Source organism: Sciurus vulgaris, assembly GCF_902686455.1.
Source record: "Sciurus vulgaris genome assembly, chromosome: 3".
Classification (NCBI taxonomy): Eukaryota; Metazoa; Chordata; class Mammalia; order Rodentia; family Sciuridae; genus Sciurus; species Sciurus vulgaris.
This window is the reverse complement of record NC_136463.1, coordinates 19,627,974-19,647,403: the sequence shown is the minus strand read 5'-3', so window position 1 is coordinate 19,647,403 and position 19,430 is coordinate 19,627,974. Positions and strand designations below refer to the sequence as shown.

Here is a 19,430-nt window from a genome sequence, read left to right as displayed (position 1 = left end):
CAGAAACAAGGAGTGGTGTTAGTGACAGTCTTTTGGGTCCCCCATTAATGTCTACCTGGCATAATAAGATAATTATTTTATTAACCTTATATAAGGTACTATGCAGATGCATATTCAAGCCCATCAAGACCAATTGCCATCCCTAACCCACCCATCCAACAATATAGAAATATTGGAACCTCATGTATGAGAAACAGTTGACCTTTCTCTAGTGGAGAGGGAGGCAAAAGGCCAGCACTGGCAATACAGAACCTGAACAAAGTTCTTAAGTGTTTCCTTGCCCTGTAAGAGGCAAAAAACTTCCTGGTGTTGGGAGTATTGAACAAGCATTGTAAAGAGTAATAAAAATTCTAGCTGGGTGTTCCTAAAGCTACTCAATAGGCAAGGGCAGGAGGATTCCAAGTTTGAGGCCAGCCTCTGTAACTTAGGGAGATCTCCCATTTCAAAAAATAAAGAGGGCCAGGGATGTAGCTCAGCTGTGGAGCACCTATGGATTCAATCCCCAGCACTCATGCATGTGCACACAAAATCTGCTCCTCATACTTGCATATTTTCAGAGAAATTTTATGTCTCATCCTTGTTCTGGTCCCTATAACAAGTCATTTTGCAACACCAATCCACTTTTATATAACACTGTTATTACAGTAGTCTCCCCTCATGATTCCTGAAACCCTGGAGAGTACTGAACCCTATATAAGCTGTTTCTTCCTATACATACATATACCTATGGTAAAGTTTAACATATAAATTAGGCACAATAACAGGTTAATAATGTGCTGGGTGCAATGGTGCATGCCTACAATCTGTTCAACTCTGGAGGCTAAAGCAGGATGATCACAAATTGGAGGCCAACCTCAGCAATTAGCAAGGCCCTAAGTAACTCAGCAAGGTACATGTCTCAAAATAAAAAAGAAAAAGGACTGGGATGTTTGCTCAGTGGTAAAGCGCCTCTGAGTTCAATCCCCAGTACTAAATAATGGTAGTAATAACTAAAAAAAATAAAACAATTATAACAATATATGGTAATGAAAGTTATAAAAATGTGGTATTGCTCTCTATCAAGATATTTTATACTTTTACTTTTTCATTTAAAGTTTTCATTTAAACACTTTGGCATATCCAAATTGCCAACAGCACTACTCTTTGTTTTATTTTGGGGTTTTTGGTACTGAGGATTGAACCCAAGGGCATTTATCCACTCAGTCACATCCCCAGCCCTTCTTATTTTTTATTTTGAAACAGGATCTTGATAAATTACGTAGGGCCTCACTAAGTGGCTGATGCTGGCTTTGAACTTGAGATTCTCTTGCCTCAGACTCAAGTTGCTAGGATTACAGAAATGTACCAATGCACCTGGCTGTTTGTTTTTTGGTACCAGGGACTGAACCCAGGGACACTGAACCTCTGAGCCACATTCCCAGCCCTTTTTAATTATTCTTTTGAGACAGGTACTTGATAAATTGTTAATGTCTCCCTAAGTTATTGAGGCTGACTTTGAACTTGTCATCCTCCTGCCTCAGCTTCCCAAGTCATTGGACTTACAGGCATGGGTCACAGTGCCAGGTCCATTTGTCGTTTTTTATCTTATTTTTTGTGTTTTTGTTTTGTTTTGTTTTTTGTTTTTCCAGTTCTGGGGATTGAACCAGCTGTATCACTGAGCTGCACCAACAGCCCTTTTTATTTTATTTTATTTTGAAACAGGGTCTCACTTTGTTGCCCAAGCTGACTTCAAACTTGCCATCTTCATGCCTCACCCTTCTGAATGACTGGGATTTTAGGCATCTATCACTATACCCTGTTTGCCGGATCACTACTCTTGTGCTTTGGGGCCATTATTAGGTAAAATGACAGCCACTTAAACACAAGCAGTGAGTAGTGATAGTTGATCTGATAATCCAAACATCTATTAAGTAACTAAGGGGTAGGCAGTATATACAGCATAGATACACTAAACAAAGGGAACATTCATATCCTGGACTGACTGGAACAGAATAATAGGATATTCCGTGCTGCTACTCAGAACTGTATGTAATTTAAAACTTATTATTTCTGGAATTTTTCATTTAGTATTTTCACATATAGGTTGACTGCAGTACTACACACATGGAAAGAAAAACCACAGGTGTGGAGAGAGATGTTAAAGTGCAGGGTTTCTTGTGGGGGGGGCGGGTACCGGGGATTGAACCCAGGGGCACTTAACCACTGAGCCACATACCCAGACTTTTTTTAATTTTTGATTTATATATTTTATATATTTTATTTATATATTTATATATTTTTATTTATTTGTTAAGTTGCTTAAGGCCTCACTAAATTACTGAGGCTGGCTTTGAACTGGAGAGCCTTCCAGGAATTACAGGCGTGAGCCACCAAACCCAGCAGGATTTCACGTATGACTTACAGGCCCCCTAAAAGTTTTCCAGTGGGAGTAAAAAAATCAAAGCTGGGATCTTAGGGTTTAGTAGTAAAAGAGGGTGGCCATATTTTAGCAAGGAAGATTCACATGTGCTAGGACCTTTAAAAAGAAAGACCTTGGAGATTTCAACAAATGTAAATAGATCAAAAAGAGTATAAAGTGCCAAGAGGGGATGCTTAGTGGTGAGTGAGTGCTTGCCTCACATGAAAGAGGCCCTAGGTTAAATCCCCAGCACCACACAAACAGAAAAGCTAGGCCTAACAGTGCATGCCTATTAATCCCAACTACTCAAGATGAGGCAGAAAGATTGGGAGTTTGAGACCAGCCTGTGCCATGTAATGAGATTCTGTCTCAGAAAACAAAACAAAACAGGGTGTAGTGGTGCACACTTGTAACCCCAGAATCCCGGCAGGCTGAGGTAGGAGGATCCCAAGTTCAAAGCCAGCCTCAAGAAGTCCTAAGCAACCTAGTGAGACCTGTCTCAAAAAAAAAAAAAAAAAAAAAAAAAAAAAAAGTGGGGATGTAGCTCATGGTTAAGCACACCCTGGGGAGGACAGAGTGGGGAGTGGGTTTCAATCCCTGGTACCAAAAAGAAAGAAAGAAAAGAAAAACAGATTATAAAGCAGGTGTGGGTAAGTCACTGAAGGTTGAGGGCAGAGTCACAGCAAAATTTTGCTGTTGTTGTTGTTGTTTGGTACCAGGGACAAAACCCAGTGGTGCTTAACCACTGATCCACATCCCCAGCCCTTTTTGTATTTTATTTAGAGACAGGGTCTCACTGAATTGCTGAGGCTGGCTTTGAACTTAAAATCCTCCTGCCTCAGCCTCAGAGCCGCTGGGATCACAGGTCCGCGCGCCCAGCCAGGGCAAAATTTAAGACTTTTTAAAAGAAATTTAGGCTTTCTCCTTGAGACAATTGAAAAACATTTAGCTAGGAAGTGAACTGAAATTTACAATCAGCTTCCCCAACCCCTTAGTGAAACCCAGATTTACATTCTTATTTTCATTCACCCATTAGAAAACTAAAGAATAAAGTTGCTGGAGGTAGGAAGAAAACTGAGAAGCCACTTCAACAGTCTCCTCCCATCCGACCTCTGCCTCCTAAAACCTCCACTAAAAGCTGGGATTTCTATTTTCTGTGTGTTCCTCCAAATTATTCCAGGTTCCCCCCCCCCCCCCCGCCCACCCTGGGCACTGGTGCTCTACCACTGAGCTGCATTCCCAGCTCAGTCTAGCTAAATTGCCAGGGTTGGCCTCAAATGTACAATCTTCCTACCTCAGCCTCCCGGATAGCTATTACAGGGGTGCGCCACCATACTCAGCCAAATTATTCATAATTTTGCGGTGGTGTGCAGCAGAGGGGAATAGCTGGAGGAAGGAAGGGGCGAGGTGGGGTGGGTTCAAGGCAAGGTTAGAATTCTGAGGAAGTGTAACTGAGAATTCGCATCTTTAGGGAAGAAGACTCTGAAAATCAAGAGGCTTATCTATCAGTCTCCAAATCAATTAGATGAATTAGGGCGGGAAAGTCTTGAAGGTGTGGACGGATTAGGGGTGTGTGAAAATTTAGGGTCCCGCTTCAGCTTCCTGTAGGAGGAGATGTCCTTAGTTTTCTCTCCAAGACAGCTCAGATTTCGGGGCCGAGAGTGGTATTGGAGAAGAGAGGTCCCATCTAGAAGGAATCCTGGCCCTGGAGATTACACATTCACCTTCTTTGCCAGAATAAGGACCCTCGGCTCGCTGCGGACTAATCCGTCCCCTGACCCGGAAAAGCAGCCGGTTCCTTTACTCCGCTGACTACCCACGTGCCAGCAACAGTGGCCACGTGGGGCCCTAAGAAAACGCCTTCGCAAAGGTTTGTCCCCTCCGCTGCCCAGTAGGGAGGAAGGCCTGGGAAGAGCGACCGGGAAAACCGCACCGGCAAAAGGCCGGACTCGCGCACGCCTGGGACTGCCGGGGGCGGGGCAGGGGCGGGGCTTACCTCCGACCGCTGGTGAAGTGGGCGGGGCCTGGGGCTGGGAAGGGTGGGCTTTGGAGGGCAGCCGGTAGCCATTTCATTGTCGCCAGGCCTCCTTGGCTTCCTCCTTAGAGCGAGTCCCGGCCCGGCCGGGCCCGGGATCGCCATGGAGTCCGCGCTGGGCGCGGGGATCGTGATGGCTGAGGCGCTGCAGAACCGCCTGCCCTGGTTGGAGAACGTGTGGCTCTGGGTCACCTTTCTGGGCGATCCCAAGATCCTCTTTCTGTTCTACTTCCCCGCGGCCTACTACGCTTCTCGCCGTGTGGGCATCGCGGTGCTCTGGATCAGCCTCATCACCGAGTGGCTCAACCTCGTCTTCAAGTGGTGAGACTGCGAAGCCCTCGGTCATCCTGGTCCCCCACCCTCGAGGGCCCCGGTCTCTCAGCAGGTGTCTCAAAGGCCATCCCACCCCCGATTTTCCCCTTTGAGCATCTTTGTGCATCTCGGACTCAAACCTCAGACTCCACCCATTCTACCTATTAGACCAGCGTTCCTCAAAGTGGCCTGATTAGAGAAATAACGGAAGGTGCGCGTTTAAGACGCAAATACCCTATCTCCGCCTCAGACCTGATTTAGAAACTCCAAAGAAGGGGTTGGAAATCTGCCTTTTTACAAGTATCTACAGTGATTTAAGTTAGAGAGAAATTCTACTTCTCAACTCACTTTTTCATTCACCTATTCATTCGCTTGACGTAATTGTTAAAAAGCATGCTTTGTGACAGGCATCACACTAGATGCCTTGCAAATTAAGGTGTTGTCCCTGGGCCATGCCCAACAGCATAGGCAGCACTGGAAAGCTTACTAGAAATGCAGAATTTCACGCTCCAGGTCAGACTTCCTCAATCAGAATCTGCATTTGAACCAAGTCCCTAGGTGATTTCCCTGCACAGTGAAGTTTGAAAAGCACTGGATGTAAGAAAACCCTGCCTTCCAGGGAACACTTTCTTTTCTTCACCCTTCATTCGTTAGTAGACTCTGCACACAGAATTAGAAGCCAGGAATCCCAGGCAAGTGGGCGGAGGCCCTGCAGCCCTTGGGGTTTATCACTTCGTGCCACCTGTTTTCTCTCTTGGGTGTAGAAGGGAGCCTGTAGACATGCAGCCTCACCTCCCTTCACCTCAGCCTCTGTTGCCAAGTTCCCAACCTGGGGGAAGAAAGGGAGATTTATAGGAGACAGTTGAATGGGATGGAATGACTTACTGCAAAACAAAACTGGAATAACCTTCCTTTCCACTCTTCTCCACTGGGGTTTCATCCCACTGTAGACGGAAAAGCAGTTGTGGAATCATTTCCTCCTTGCTTAATTGCCCTCTGCTCTGAGCTTTCTCCTCCCTCAGAATCTGCAAAAGCCTCCCTCCCTATTTCTGTTCCCCCAAGGGTCAAACACCCAGCCACCCTGTGCTGGGGATTGAACCCAGGGTGTTGTGGCAAGGCACTGGTGGGCAAGTGTTTTACTATTAAGCTACATCCCCAGACCTTTCTATTTTATTTTGAGACTGGGTCTTGCCACGTTGCCATGGCTGGCCTTAAACTTGTGGTCCTCCTGCCTCAGCCTCACAAGTAACTGGGATTGCAGGTGTGTGTCACCGTGCTCAGCTTTGGTGGGCATTCTAATGCCCCCCAAATGAAAACCCCTATTCATTTTTAAGTATGTCCTGAGCTTTTAGTGTGTATGAGGCCTAGTTTTTTGGAGAGGCAAGTCCCTTCTGAACCTCACTTCCCAGCACTTTGCTTCCTGCCATCATCTCTTCTGTTTTCCTTCACTTTCTGGCCACAGCAGCCTCTTCTGTGTGTGGTTCTCCAGAGCCCAGCCGAGCACTTACTAGATCAGAGGATTTTGAAATTTTGTCCTCCTTAATTGTCCTCAGGCATCTTTCTATATTCCTTATTCCCATTTTCAGATATGAGAAGCTCACCTAAATAATTATGGTATAGATAATTCAGGCTGAAATCAGACATAGAGAGGGTATAGCAGGAGACACAGGGAGGGAAAAGACCAGGTCTTAGACTCTCTGGGTGAGAAGAAAAGAGCTGATTCTGCAGTGGGAGGGATAAGAGTAGAATATCTGAGCATACCTGAGTATCTTGGAACATACACTCACCACAATCTCTTGTCTCCATTATCACTTTTTTTTTTTTTTTCAGTCATTTTCTGTTTTGAGACAGAGTCTAGCTAAGTTGCCAATGCTGGCTTTGAACTTGTAATCCTCCTGCCTCAGGCTCCCAAGTATCTGGTATTACAGATGTGTACCACCTCCCCTGGCTCCATATCACTTTTTAAAAACAGTGTGCTTTTCAAGTTCCAAGGTAGAAAACCATGGCAAAATAATAGCCAGAATCAGAGTCCCTTTCTGACTCCACCCCTCCACCGTCTTCAGGTGCTTCTACAATCTTTCTGTCCCCTTCCATCCCCCTGACAGTGTGTGCCTGTCAGTCATCTTGCATCTTTTCTCTTATAGGTTTCTGTTTGGAGACAGGCCCTTTTGGTGGGTCCATGAGTCTGGGTACTACAGCCAGGCTCCTGCCCGGGTTCACCAGTTCCCCTCTTCTTGTGAAACTGGTCCAGGTGGGAAACTTCTTCCCTTTCCCCGTGTGTTTAGGGTTTAGGTGAGCATTTCAGCGTATTCTTCAGCCAGAGTGGCCCTACTAGAGGCCCAGCCTCTCACTAACCCAGAAAACAAAGCAAGCAAGTACAGGGTTGAGCAAGTGACAGGGCAGAGACCTGAAGCAGTGGACTCAGGTGCAGGGGTTGGGGGCGGGGGTGTTCAGGCCAGAGGGAGTGATGGAGCAGAGCTAGGGAAAGCTGCTTCTCAGCCAGGGGGAGGCAGCAGTGTCAAGGTGTTACCAGGGCACCACGGTTCCACCTTTCTTCTCTCACCATGAGCTTCTGTATTCCCTGACAGGCAGCCCTTCTGGACACTGCATGATCACAGGAGCAGCCTTCTGGCCAATAATGACAGCCCTCTCTTCTCAAGTGGCTGCTCGGGCCCGCAGGTAGACCTTTGGCATTGCCACCAATGGGAGCAGGGGTGATGGCAACCTAGACGCCAAAGACCCAGCAGCATGGCAGCCGGGGAGCTGTACTTCTGGGGACTTGGGTGTTTGGTCAAACCATGAAATGTATGGGTACTGAGGGAAGCCAAGCTGTGACTGGACACCTCTTGAATCATTTGCCTCTTTTTTCCTAGCCGCTGGGTAAGGGTGATTCCTAGCCTGGCTTATTGCACCTTCCTATTGGCGGTTGGCCTGTCCCGGATCTTCCTTTTAGCACATTTCCCTCACCAGGTGTTGGCTGGCTTAATAACTGGTGAGCAATTAGGGCCATAGGGTGGGCCAAGAGGGTGCCTTTGGCAGTGGGAGGACCAGTCTAAGATCCTCCCATCATTCCCAGCTTCTGTAGAGTCAACCCCAAATGGTCTTATTCTGTCCTACCAAGCTGCGCTGCAGCTCAGGGGGTGGGGGTGGGGATAACTTCCCCAAACTTCTTGAAGCTGCTGTCACCCCACTCTCCTAGGTGCTATCCTGGGCTGGCTGATGACTCCACGGGTGCCCATGGAACGGGAATTAAGCTTCTACGGGTTGACAGCACTGGCCCTCATGCTGGGTGCCAGCCTCATCTATTGGACCCTTTTTTCACTGGGCCTAGATCTTTCTTGGTAAGTCCTTCTTTGGAGCATGGGCTGGCTGGGGCCCGACCTACCTCACTTGTACCAATTTGTTGGGTCTCTGGTTCATTGTAGTTAAAAAGGACACATTACCCCTTCCCAAACATAGACTCTCCTGGGGTCACAGCAGAACATGGGAGTGGGCCAAGGGCAGATGGCCAAGAGCCAGTGGCCCTCTGAGTTCTAGTCTCTCCTGGCAAGGACTCTTTTCTCTCACAGGTCCATCAACCTAGCCTCCAAGTGGTGTGAGCGACCCGAGTGGGTGCATTTGGACAGCCGGCCCTTTGCCTCTCTGAGCCGTGACTCAGGAGCTGCCCTGGGGCTGGGCATCGCCCTGCACTCTCCCTGCTATGCCCAGATACGAAGGGCACACCTGGGAAAGAGCCAGAAGGTAGCCTGCCTTGTGCTGGCCATGGTGCTTCTGGGTCCCTTGGACTGGCTGGGCCACCCACCTCAGATCAGCCTCTTCTACATCTTCAACTTCCTTAAGTATACCCTCTGGCCATGTCTGGTCCTTGCCCTTGTGCCCTGGGTTGTACACTTGTTCAGTGCCCAGGAAATACCACCCATCCGCTCCTCCTAACTTCTTGTGTCTCCTTCTGCCACTCTCCCTCCTCCAAATCCAACACACCATGACTTGCATACTCTAGGGGGTAGCCCCATCCCCTTTAGTCCCTAAGCAGGCCCTGCTTACCCTGAATTTCCTTTTTTTCCCACCACCTGGTCTTAAGTCCCAAAGAAGGGCCTTCTGTCTCCCAGAGAGGCTGAGCCTCTTCCTGCCTTCCCCCCGCCAATCCCCAAGGCAACAGCAAGACCTGTGGGTTCCTGCAACACTGTGAGGGGTGGCTCGGGGGGGTCCCAATAAAACCCTTGAAACTTCTGGATTCCTTTCTTGCCTGTGCATACACCACCAACCCTGCCTGCATGTGTAGGAGCAGAACCCTTGCCAGGCTATTTCTATATTTCTAGAGGCAGGAAATCAGAGGAAAGAGGGTACTGGAAACTCAGCCAAGAGCTCTCAGCCCTGTCTCCAAACCCCAACACACATAACCATTGAGGCCACAGAGAGGTTCCATGAGATACTGTGGCTACATTCAGTGAAACCTTGTCTTTCATCTACAGGACAGAGATCTTCTGCCCCAACCTCCTGTTTTCCAAATTGTCTTCTGGTCCAGGGCTGGAGAAAAAGCTAGAAAGGGGAATGAGAACCCATTCCATTTGAGAATCCAGACACAGAGACACTGGCCCCAGAAGGCACTGCCAGAAACAAGTTTATTTACACAAGAACACACAGTGTAACAGGTTACAAAATTCTTAACTGAAGTCCATATCCAGGAAGACAAAGCAAGGAGTGGGTTTACAGGGAAAGGGGAGGGTAAGGGGCCGGAGCCTGGAGCTCAGTGTGGGGAGGCCTGGTACAGTGGGCCTAGCCCCATCCCCATCCCCAGGAGGATCTAGAACAAAGCACACAATGAACCAACTGGTGGTGGGACTCCGCCCCTCCCCTGGCTCTCAACCCTGTTGGGGAGGGGGAGCATTAGGTTAATAAGTATGTAAACAGATTGGTAGGGCCCTGGGATCAAAGTAGAGTGTGTGAGGCATCAGGAAGGAGGAGGGAGGAAGAGTTAGTCCCTTAGGAGCCACTTCCCATCTTTGGTTTCCTACAGGCTGGACAGCATTCTCTGGAAGCCTATGGGCCCCAACCCCTTGAAAACAGGGGGCTCCAGAGGACTCCTGGAAAAGAGGAAGGGGAATACCCAGGCCCCTCCTGGTTTCCGCTCCCTTGAGTTAGTGGTCAACTGAGGGTGCTCATGAGAAAGAGAAGATCCTGTTGAGGGCAAACTCCTAGATTGCTGGGTTATGGCCCTGCCCCTTTCTCCCTCCTTCTAGAAATGTCTCTGCCACCAGCCTCAGGCTTCAGAGCAAAAGGCCCCAGGAGGAGGTAAGCCCTGACCCTTTTACTTGCATCTCTAGATGGCTGGGGAAAATCCACTGAACAGCAAGGGGCCTCTCACCAGCCTAGAGTCCCCCTGGGGGAACCACCTCCTCCCCCTCCCCAGGTTGTGCTAGCAGATGGCAGAAAGGCCAAAAGAGTAATTTGGAGAGCAGACCTGGTTCTGGTTCTGGGACTCCTTCTAGCCCCCAGAACCTAGGTGCTTGTCCCCCATCTGTTTTACCCTCTGGGCCCTGGGAGGGGAAATAGGCCCTGAGAAGTACAAAGGCAGGACAGCTCTGCTTCCATGGCTCAAGCCTGCCTTGGATACTGAGACCAAGCAGAGGGGTCTGCAGAGATGATGGGGACGCAGAGGAGAAGGGGTAGAGAAATGCAGCATGGGAGCCCACCTCCCCTCTGCTCTGCATCTTAGACAGCAGTGGGCCCTCTCCAGCATCAGGGAAGGGGGGTAAAGTTAAGGCGTTCCCCCCAAGTCAGCCAAAGCCAAGGCACCAACTTATTGTTCCCACCTCACTCGGGTGCCTCAGAACCGGAGGGTATCATCTGGTCCCCTGTACCCACCTTGAGCTAGCCCAGGCTCCAAAGAGGGAAAAGGACAGAATGAAGGGATGTGGGTGTGGGATACAACGTGGGGAGTTGGCTGGGCAGTGCACCCCAGGCCTACAGAGGTAGCACACTTTCAGAGCTGAGATGGAAGCTACAGGAGTGCTGGGCGGCTGAGAGGAGCAGGGGCAAGGCTGAGAGACCCACACAGCACACGTTGTTGAATGTGTGACTTTTTGTTTTTAATAGAAAAAATAAACAAAATCACAATGATGAAGCCCAGAGGGATGGGGGCCGGGGTGTCACAGGGCAGGCTCCTGCTCCATGGGCTCCTCTGCCGGCCTGTGGGGACAAGCACAGGAAAGGCACTGAGTGGGGGACAGCAACCTTGGGCTAGGATAGAAAGATGGAAGGCTGGGAGCTTACCTGGGGCTGTGCTCCCGGGCTGCAGCAGCCTGGGCCTGCTCAGCTCCCACTGACAGCAAGGCCATGGCGCTCACAGTCTCGGCCTCCTCCGTCTCACCAGCCTGGGCCTCCCGCAAGGAACGGCCCAGACCAGTGGCAAACCTCTGCACACAGCTCCAGTGTTTGCCTGTGCAAGAGGAATGGGGAGGGTTCAGGGAGGGGAGACAAATCCATAGGTATACCCCAGCCCTGGCACTCCCACAAACCCTGACCCCAGGCAGGCTGAGGTCTGCACCCCTCCACCTGTCCCCACGCACTCTGGATCTCGATGACTTTCTCTAGTGTGGTTACTGCATTGATGTTGGGCTTCTGCTGTAAGACTGCCTCATCCAAGGGCTGTAGCTGGTAGGAGAAAGAGAAAAAGGCTTAGAGTGGGGTGGTGATATCTGCCCTTCTAAATGCCCTCATTCAGGCCCAGCCATCCCTCATGATGGGGCAGGCACCCTCAGAAAGCCCTCCCAGCCAACTAGGGGCCTGTGGGTGCTATTCAACCCAGGGAAGTAGACTTTTTGTTTGACCACTCACCCCTGGCCTGCTGTTCCCTCTTTCTGACCCCCTCACCTCCACGCTAAGCAGAGCTGAGACACAGGCCTCAGAGGCATCACAGATGGCGGTCAAGTCGTGGCCTCCCTCCAGGGCCAGCACCACCCGGCCCCCTGCCAGTGTCATCAGCTGCCTGGTCAAGTGGCCAAAACCTTTGGAGGTGGGTGAAGGAAAGAGGATGAAATGGTAAATAATATCAACTCAAGAGACCGGAAGAAGGGAGAGAGAAAGAAAGTGGGACAAAGAGCAGTAAATAAGATGGAAGGTATAAACCCAAATATGTCCCTAATAATACACAATGACAGTGGACTAAGTAATCAATCAGAGACAAAACAGAAGATAGGCTAAGAAATCTGATTACATGCTATGGTATAAGGAACATCACTGAACGGTCAGGGGTTGGTAAGCTCCATCCCCATGGCTCCAGCAGAAGACATCCTCTGCCACCCCACTTCTACCTGCTGCCCCTACCCAGGCCAGGAAAGGCAGAGGGTAGAAGGAGCTAGCAGGATGATTCCAAGCCTTAGACCTACCCACTGCCCTTCCCTTCCCCTGGAATATCAGTCTATTTCTTGCCCCACGTCCCTACTTGACTCCATCTTACTGTTCTACACCCTCCCTCAAACTCCCACCAGGCTTACATCTGGCGGTGACAGAATAGCCACCAAGTGGAGACAGATGTCCTTCAACAGCATCAAACCCAGCGGAGACTAGGACCACATCAGGTGAGAACTCATGGGCAATGGGCATCACCACTGTCCTGCAAAGGGATGGCCCAAGCTGACCCCAGTAGATGGCCAGGCCAGGCCTTGCCCCACTCTTCTCTTCTAGGAGACCACACCCCTGCACCCACACTGAACTGAGCACCTACTGCCCCTCCCACCACAGGACCCAGGGGCTCCCATCTCTCCCTTGGTCCTTCTCAGACCCACCTGAAGGCTGTCAGGTACTCCACATCTCCAATAGGGGGGTCCACACCTCCTGTCCATGCCACATTCACATTGTACCCCACGCCTGGCCCTCCACCAACCTAGCACCAGGATTGGAAAGAGGTTATTCTCACTGCCTGGGGATCTCTGACATTGCCCTGCCCTCACACCTGCCTCTAAGACCTCATTCCACTTACCTCTGCTCTGCCCGAGAGGCAGTAAGACCTGTGAAGTCCTCCCACAAGGAGCCCCCAAGATGCCCCAGGGACCAGCACCACTATGGGCTTCTGTGGCTTTCTGCCAGGGCCCATCTTGCCATCCCCCGGAGACCCAGGAGCTGTACCTCTTCAGGAGCCCCAGAGCCCGGAAAGAAGTTCCCATTGTCATAGCGATGCAGGGAGATGTAGAGCACAGAGGGGTCACTGTAGAATGCTTGCTGGGTGCCATTGCCATGGTGAATGTCCTGGTAGAGAGAAGTGAGAACATTAGGAAAATGGCCCAAATTCTGACCCAAAGGTCGAAATTCACTTGGTGAGCTCTAAGGGTGAGCTCACCAATGGTTCCAGAGCATCTGTACTCAGTTTACGACAGGACTGCCTCCCCTGCTCCTAAGTGGGGTCCGCACAACTGAAATATGGTACTGCACAGGGCTGGACATAGCCGCAGGGCAAATGTGGCTTAACTCCCTGCAGAACCCATTCCACTGAATAGTCTGGGGGAAACATTAGGGATGGTAAGGAATTAAAATAAGCAGATCAGTGGAAAAGCGCTTGCCTAGCATGTGTGAGGCACTGGGTTAGATTCTCAACACCACATATAAATAGTTGTCCATTGACAACTAAAAAATATAAAATAAATAAGCAGATCAATTCTGAAGAAGGATCCAACCTTTTCCTCTGAGAATTAAACTCAGGTACCACTGAACTACTTCCCTAGCCCTTTTTTTATTTTGAGACAGGGTCTCTCTAAGTTGCTTAGGGCCTTGCTAAGTTGCTGAGGCTGGCCTTGAACTTGGTGATCCTCCTGCCTGAGTCTCCTGTTAACTTCTGCTAAGAGTACAGATGTGCATCACCATGCCTGGTAGAATCTAGCATGTAAATGAATTTTTTTGTTTTTGTCTTGCTTTTGGTGCTAGGAATTGAACCCAGGGGCATTTTACCACTGAGCCACATCTCCAGACCTTTTATTTTTTTATTTTGAGGCAGGCTTTCACTATGTTGCTTAGGGCCCTGATAAATTGCTAAGACTGGCCTCAAACTTGTGATCCTCCTGCCTCAGCCTCCCAAGTTAGTGGAATTACAGAAACGGGCCACCATGCTCAGCTAAATGAATTTTTAAGCCAAAATTGGGACTTCAAAAATGTCATCCTTGCTGAGGATTGCTCCAGATGACCTCCTAGGGCAGTGAGTGAGTAGTGAGTGGTGTGTGTCTTTCTATTATTGGGGCAGGGTCTGAGAAGCATTCACATGGGGCAGAAATGAAGCATTCCCAGCTAAGCGACCTTGCGTAAGTCACCCAACAGTGCCTTCATTTGTAGAAATGGACATCCTAGTTCTTACTACTAGAGGTAGCTATGACAAGCACAGTGTGTCAAATACTAGTTGGGTTCCTAAAAAACGGCTCCTAATTGTGTGGAGTAGGAGAGAAGGTGGCTTCTAGCAGTGGTGGCAGCACACCTGTCCCTACTGTTCAAAGTAGGAAATCCTTCAGCTGCTTGAGGCTGCCAGGTGAGACTAAGGGGCAAAAGCTCTCTCAGATCTCTAAAGAAGAGGAAACCCTACTGGAACTGGAGGACTGGGCTGATGATCTAGCAGAAGGGATGTAGGAGTCATCAGGAGCGAGTCCCAGTGCCACCCTGAGGCAGAGTGCGCTGCTTAGGAGGAGCAGGACTTCCTGGAGGCCGCCCCTGGCCTAGCTCTGCCCACCTTGCCCAGCCTCTCCAGCGCACTGCCTACCCAGTCCACGATGAGGACCTTGCCCACGTTCAGCTTCTGCTGGAGAAGTTTAGCTGTGATGGCTACAGAGTTGAAGAAGCAGAATCCCCTGAGGAGGCGGGAGAGAAAAGGGTGGTGAGGTCAGCTTCAGGTTAGGTGAGGTTCACTTCCTGAGCAAAAGGCAGGAAGGGCCAAGGGCAGAAGCCTAGGGTGGGGATGGGGCGGCACTCACATAGCTGTGGATTCCTCTGCGTGGTGTCCTGGGGGCCGGATGATGGCAAATCCATTCTGAAGAGGTGCAGGCAGAGGTACGGAGACCAGAGTCAGGAAAACAAGGTGGCAGGGGAGGGGAGTGGACACAGAAAGTGCACGCCAGCCAGGGAAGGGAACACAGGTCAGAAAAGCATGTATAAATTCAACACACCATTAAAACTGCAGCCACCGGACTCCTGGGCTGGCAGGCAAGAAGTGTGCCCTCGAGACACTCAACAAAGCACAAGAAATTAGTGCTTGTCCTCATGCCCCTTAACCCCTAGCTGTCCCTAGTGCTGTCATGTTCTCCCCACCTTGGCTCCTGAGTTAAGGTTGTAAAGGAGAGTGCCTCACAGAAGGGAAGTCAAGGCTGCCCCTGTTCTCCATTCCTAAGGATGCAGGACAAGCCAGGGAGTGCCCAGGCCATGAGCACACACTCACCTTCAGCTCTCCTGAAGCCACCTTGAAGGCCAGCTCCACCAGGCAGCCCACTGCCATGCGAACAGCACTGGAAGAGTGCATCTCATTCCACACAGTGTCGCTGTCCACCTGTAGGGGCAGGAGAGTAGGCTTCAGTGGCCCCTTGCAGGAGGTGGGCAGGAAGGCCCTCGGCAGCACTGATCAATGGTGGGTAGGAGCTGCCTGCCCATCCACCCCCTCTACCACACACCCTACTCACCCCAATGCCCCCACAAGGCAGCATGGCGTACATCTTCTGGCTGATGGGGCCTGCAGAGAAGGACAGAGCGACTTTGGAAGTTGCCTCAATTGCCCTGGCTACAGGTTGAGCTCTGCAGAGGGCAGTGAACTCAGCCACAGAAAATGAAGGTTTAGACCCACGCACAGGCCAGGCCTCTTCAGCCTACACCAGTTTGGAACTGTTTGTCCCTTGTTCTGTGGGACATCCTCCCTCTGGGGACAGATGGCAGGGGTATGACAGGCTGAGAAGAGGAACAAAGCACCCACCATCAAAACAACCCATCACTTCCATCCTCCTGTGTAGCGCCCGCCAGCATGTTCTGGTCAGGCTGAATCTATGTTAATGGTACCCTCTGGAGATGTGTGATGTGGCAACCATGTCACTCTGCCAAAGGGATGCCCTGGGCCCATCAGAATCACCTACCTACTCTAGCCAGATCTTCCTGACAGCCCCTATTCCACCCAGACAGCAGACTGCCCTGGCCCACACCCTGCCTGCCAGCTCACCAAGCAGCTTCTTGCTGTCCAGCTTCTGCCGGTTGAGGGGGCTGGTCCCATAGAGCAAGGTGTGGTATTCAGAGTGCACCGTCTGGATCTCCTCCAGCGTAGCTTTGCGACCCCGGATCCGCTGCCAGAGGAGGGCAGAAGAGTCCAGCCAAGGGCTACACTGAAGGCTCAGCTCCCCTGATGCCCAAACTCTGCCTACCAAGCCCCAGGCCCATGGACCCATTTTGTGGTCTCAGGAGATCCAAAGGATTTCGAGAAACTATGTCCTGACCCCCTGGGAAGCCCACTCCAGGACTTTTCACCATTGGCTGGGGACCGTGAAAGACACAGGGCAATGTCTGTGGGACTGGTCCAAGGGCTGGGGTGGGAAGAAGTGTCACTAGCAGGGGAGAGACTAAGGCATGGCTGGACTGAAGCTGGGACTGGAGGAAGGGTGCGCTCTCACCTCACACTTACTAAGCAGGCCCGTCTCCTGCAGCCGGGACCAGATGCTCTGGATGCGGCCGGCGTGCTCAGGGTGCACGTGTGTGTTCCCACACATGCACTGGTGCTTCAGCATGAACGTGTCGTAGACTACGCCTGGGCCACAGACCCTCATGTCAGCCAGCACTGCTCTGGGCCCAGAGTCTCAGTCTGGCCACCATGATCCTCAGCAGTGCTCACCCACTCCCAACCTGAACACCTGCCCTCAGCCATCCTGGCCACCCAACAATGCTGCCCTGCCCTTGACACCCCCATTGTTTTGATCTTTGCCTACTGTGCCCTTCTACTGCCCCTCCATGGAACACCCTCCTTCCCCCACCCTGCCCCAGCTCCTGTGTGCTGCTCCCCGTTGGTGAGATGGGAGCATCCTTAGGAAAGATGTGCCCTCATGTGGAAACATGTGGAAGCCTCAGGGGGAAGAGCCTTTCAGAACCTACTGAGGCCTCAACTTGAACCCCCACAGAGAGGACAGGAAGCTAGAAAGGCAAGACCTGGAAGAGACAGTGGGCTCTCTACCCAGGGTTTCAGGGCTTGTGAGGTGATGTACAAAATCAGTGGTACCCTCAGTGGTAATGACAGGGCCTAGAAAACAGTGCTGCCCAGTTGGTAGGGGCAGGACTGTCGATCCTCCCTACTGGGGCAGAAGGTTACTTCTACTACCATGTGGGGGACAGGGAAAAAATGAAGGCCCACTTTCCCTTCCTCCAGGGTGTCTTGAGGGGGCCTGGATGCCACACAGAGGTATAACTGCTGGGGCTCACCTGTGGTGAAGAGGTGCTTGGTGGGCTGGTCCGGGGGACTCTTCATGCCCCCAGGGGCAGCAGGTGAGGACTGAGTGCGGCCCAGGGCCTGATGGGGCACAGTGGCCAGGCTGAGGGGCGCCTGGTACACTTGCAGTGGCTGCAGCTGCTGGGCATCTGTGAACAGCTGGGAAGGAGCAGGAGGAACCTGGGTGAGGCTCAGTCTGGATGGGAATGAGGAAAGGTGCCCCTGGGGCCTCCAGGGGGCCCCCAATCCAGCACTTCTCTTACAAGTCTCCTCCTTCCCACCTCCTCCCACTTGCTCCCTCCAGGGACAGAAGACACTCCAGCCTTGCCATCTCCTCTTAGGTGGGGAGGGTTGGGGGGATGTGATGAGTCACACCAAAGAGTAGCATTGAGGTAAGAGGCTGAGGGGCGGGGGCGGAGTGGGGGCGGGATGAGTCAGGCCTGGAGGGCTCAGCTGTGTCCGCAATGAATGAATGCGCAAGGCAGACTGTAGTAACAGTGGGGGCGTGTGTGTACACACTCTCACATGCACGCAGAGACTGACGCACAACCGGCCGACGCAGGCACAAACTCATATACACACAGGACACGTGCATGTACACGCACGCATACACACTCCAAAGCAGAGAGGCGGGGGCCGTCGCAAATGCAGGGGGGCTGGCAGACATGCACAGGCACAGCTCGGGGACCAAGAAAAGCATCTCCTCCCTTCTTCTCCCTCCTGGCCTCGCTTCCCCTCTTGCTCTCTTCAGAAAGCTACTCCTGCACAGCCTGGCGACTGCACTGCTTGGGAGAGGGACAGGCAGGCAAGGGTAGAAAAAAGAGTAAAGGGGTAGGAACCAAGAGCTCAGGCACCTTTTTGTAAGCAGCACTGGACTCTTCCAGGTCGGGCCCCTCATCGGGGCCACTCTCGCCCTCTTCATCCTTGACCTGGATGCAGTCCTCCTCCTCCTCCTCCTCCACCTCCTCCTCCTCCTCCTCCAGGTCTTCCTGTGTGCTCTCACTCTCTGTGGAGCCTTCCCGGGGCATGGTCAGGGCTCCCTCCCCCAGCAAGGCCTCCTGTTGCTCTGTCAGTTCCTCCTCCGTCTCCTCAGGGTGGGTAGTAGGCTGCCTGGGGAGCTCCCCTGTCTTGGTGAGGATCTGGGAGCAGAACGTAGGGGGCATATCAGTTGCAGGAGGGGCACAGCTGTGCTGCTGGGTCTGTCCTTCCGTGCCTTCTCCCAGGCATCTGCCAACCCACACAGAGCTTCTACATAAGTTGGAAAAACTCAAGGGGGCGCCTCTGAGCAGACACCCACCCCAGGACAGGCTCAGCCCCCATCCCTTCCTACCAGCCTGGTCTTTCCTAGGCACAGCCCTAAGACATTTGCCTCCCTTCTACAATACCTTGCCCAGCTGCAGCTGCTGCTGCTTCTGCTTCTCCAGAAACTGCTGGTGCTGCTGTTGCATGACCAGCTGCTGCAGGGCCTGGGGACTCTGTGGCAGCGGTGAGGACTGAGTGCGGCTCAGGGGCCGGTGCCGCGGGAGCTTGCCCACTGTCCGCATGCTGGTGGCCACACGTTCACCTGTCACCAACGGGGACTGCCCGTGGAGTGGCACTATGAAGGCAAGGGAGGGGAATAAACGCCACTGTCATTGTCAGGACACAAGGCCCACCCTCAGTCGCCCCACACCACAGCTCTCCCTTCTAGAATACCACCACCTCCGCACTCAGGAAAAACCTTAGAGGGGCCTGAGGTACCCCATCCCAAAACTTGAGCCCTGTTTTCCCTTCCCCACATCTCAGGCACTGCCCCCAGCGAGCCTTCCTGTATTCACCATTCTCTCTTCAGTCTGATTAATTTAGTGTTCAGGTTGTCTTAGGCCCTCCATGTGTGTAAACAACAACTAGTTTTCTCCAAATGCAGTAAGACCTTGCTGATCATGGACCCCATGCATCCCAGCAGGCCAGGATCTCATATCTCCTTCAAGCAGAATTTCTACCAGTGCCAACAAGTACTTAAGGGCTGACTGTCTAAAACTGTGCTAATGCCATAGCTACTGGCCACATGTGACTACTGAGCCTTTGAAGCATAGTCTGTTTACACTGACATATGCTAGAAGGGTGAATTACACATTGGTTCCGAAGACTTAGTATGAAACAAAAGGTGAAATTCCTCATTGATAATTCTATATTTATTAAATGTTGAAATAAAGTTCCAACATGTTAAATATATATTATAAAATTAATTCTATCTTTTCCTTTTTTTGCACTGAGGG

The 19,430-nt window shown here is 51.4% G+C and overlaps 2 protein-coding genes across 5 annotated transcripts in view; one reads left to right on the top strand and one right to left on the bottom strand.

Moving 5' to 3' along the window:
- Positions 1-4,418: 4,418 nt before the first annotated feature.
- G6PC3 (glucose-6-phosphatase catalytic subunit 3) lies at positions 4,419-8,975 on the top strand. 3 transcript variants are annotated; one of them, XM_079133482.1, is made up of 6 exons: positions 4,422-4,754; positions 6,890-6,996; positions 7,334-7,424; positions 7,619-7,737; positions 7,945-8,086; positions 8,315-8,975. In XM_079133482.1, the coding sequence occupies exons 1-6, from the start codon at positions 4,537-4,539 to the stop codon at positions 8,676-8,678; spliced, it is 1,041 nt and encodes a 346-aa protein (XP_078989608.1). In that variant the 5' UTR covers positions 4,422-4,536; the 3' UTR covers positions 8,679-8,975. The 3 variants fall into 3 exon arrangements, with proteins under 3 accessions (XP_078989610.1, XP_078989608.1, XP_078989609.1); XM_079133483.1 differs by lacking the exon at positions 4,422-4,754 and adding an exon at positions 4,785-4,956; XM_079133484.1 differs by lacking the exon at positions 7,619-7,737 and having other exon boundaries at positions 4,419-4,754; positions 8,315-8,485.
- A 1,834-nt stretch (positions 8,976-10,809) lies between these two features.
- HDAC5 (histone deacetylase 5) overlaps positions 10,810-19,430 on the bottom strand; it is a 35,022-nt gene continuing 26,401 nt past the window's right edge. For both annotated transcript variants that reach the window (XM_079133469.1, XM_079133468.1), the window contains 16 exons: positions 18,558-18,769; positions 18,027-18,311; positions 17,166-17,331; positions 16,367-16,500; positions 15,922-16,042; positions 15,395-15,444; positions 15,157-15,264; positions 14,696-14,751; positions 14,485-14,572; positions 12,873-12,992; positions 12,533-12,630; positions 12,242-12,360; positions 11,619-11,752; positions 11,315-11,399; positions 11,019-11,184; positions 10,810-10,934 (listed from right to left, as the gene is read on the bottom strand). In XM_079133469.1, the coding sequence (XP_078989595.1) occupies positions 10,895-10,934; positions 11,019-11,184; positions 11,315-11,399; positions 11,619-11,752; positions 12,242-12,360; positions 12,533-12,630; positions 12,873-12,992; positions 14,485-14,572; positions 14,696-14,751; positions 15,157-15,264; positions 15,395-15,444; positions 15,922-16,042; positions 16,367-16,500; positions 17,166-17,331; positions 18,027-18,311; positions 18,558-18,769 (1,982 nt within the window). In that variant the 3' untranslated portion in view covers positions 10,810-10,894. The remainder of the gene's footprint in view (positions 10,935-11,018; positions 11,185-11,314; positions 11,400-11,618; positions 11,753-12,241; positions 12,361-12,532; positions 12,631-12,872; positions 12,993-14,484; positions 14,573-14,695; positions 14,752-15,156; positions 15,265-15,394; positions 15,445-15,921; positions 16,043-16,366; positions 16,501-17,165; positions 17,332-18,026; positions 18,312-18,557; positions 18,770-19,430) is intronic.

Coding starts and splice junctions, on each gene's coding strand:
- G6PC3 (XM_079133482.1), top strand. CDS start 4,537: ATGGAGTCCGCGCTGGGCGCGGGGATCGTGATGGCTGAGGCGCTGCAG. Junction 6,997..7,333: donor TTCTTGTGAAACTGGTCCAG/GTGGGAAACTTC, acceptor ATTCCCTGACAG/GCAGCCCTTCTGGACACTGC. Junction 7,738..7,944: donor GTTGGCTGGCTTAATAACTG/GTGAGCAATTAG, acceptor CCACTCTCCTAG/GTGCTATCCTGGGCTGGCTG.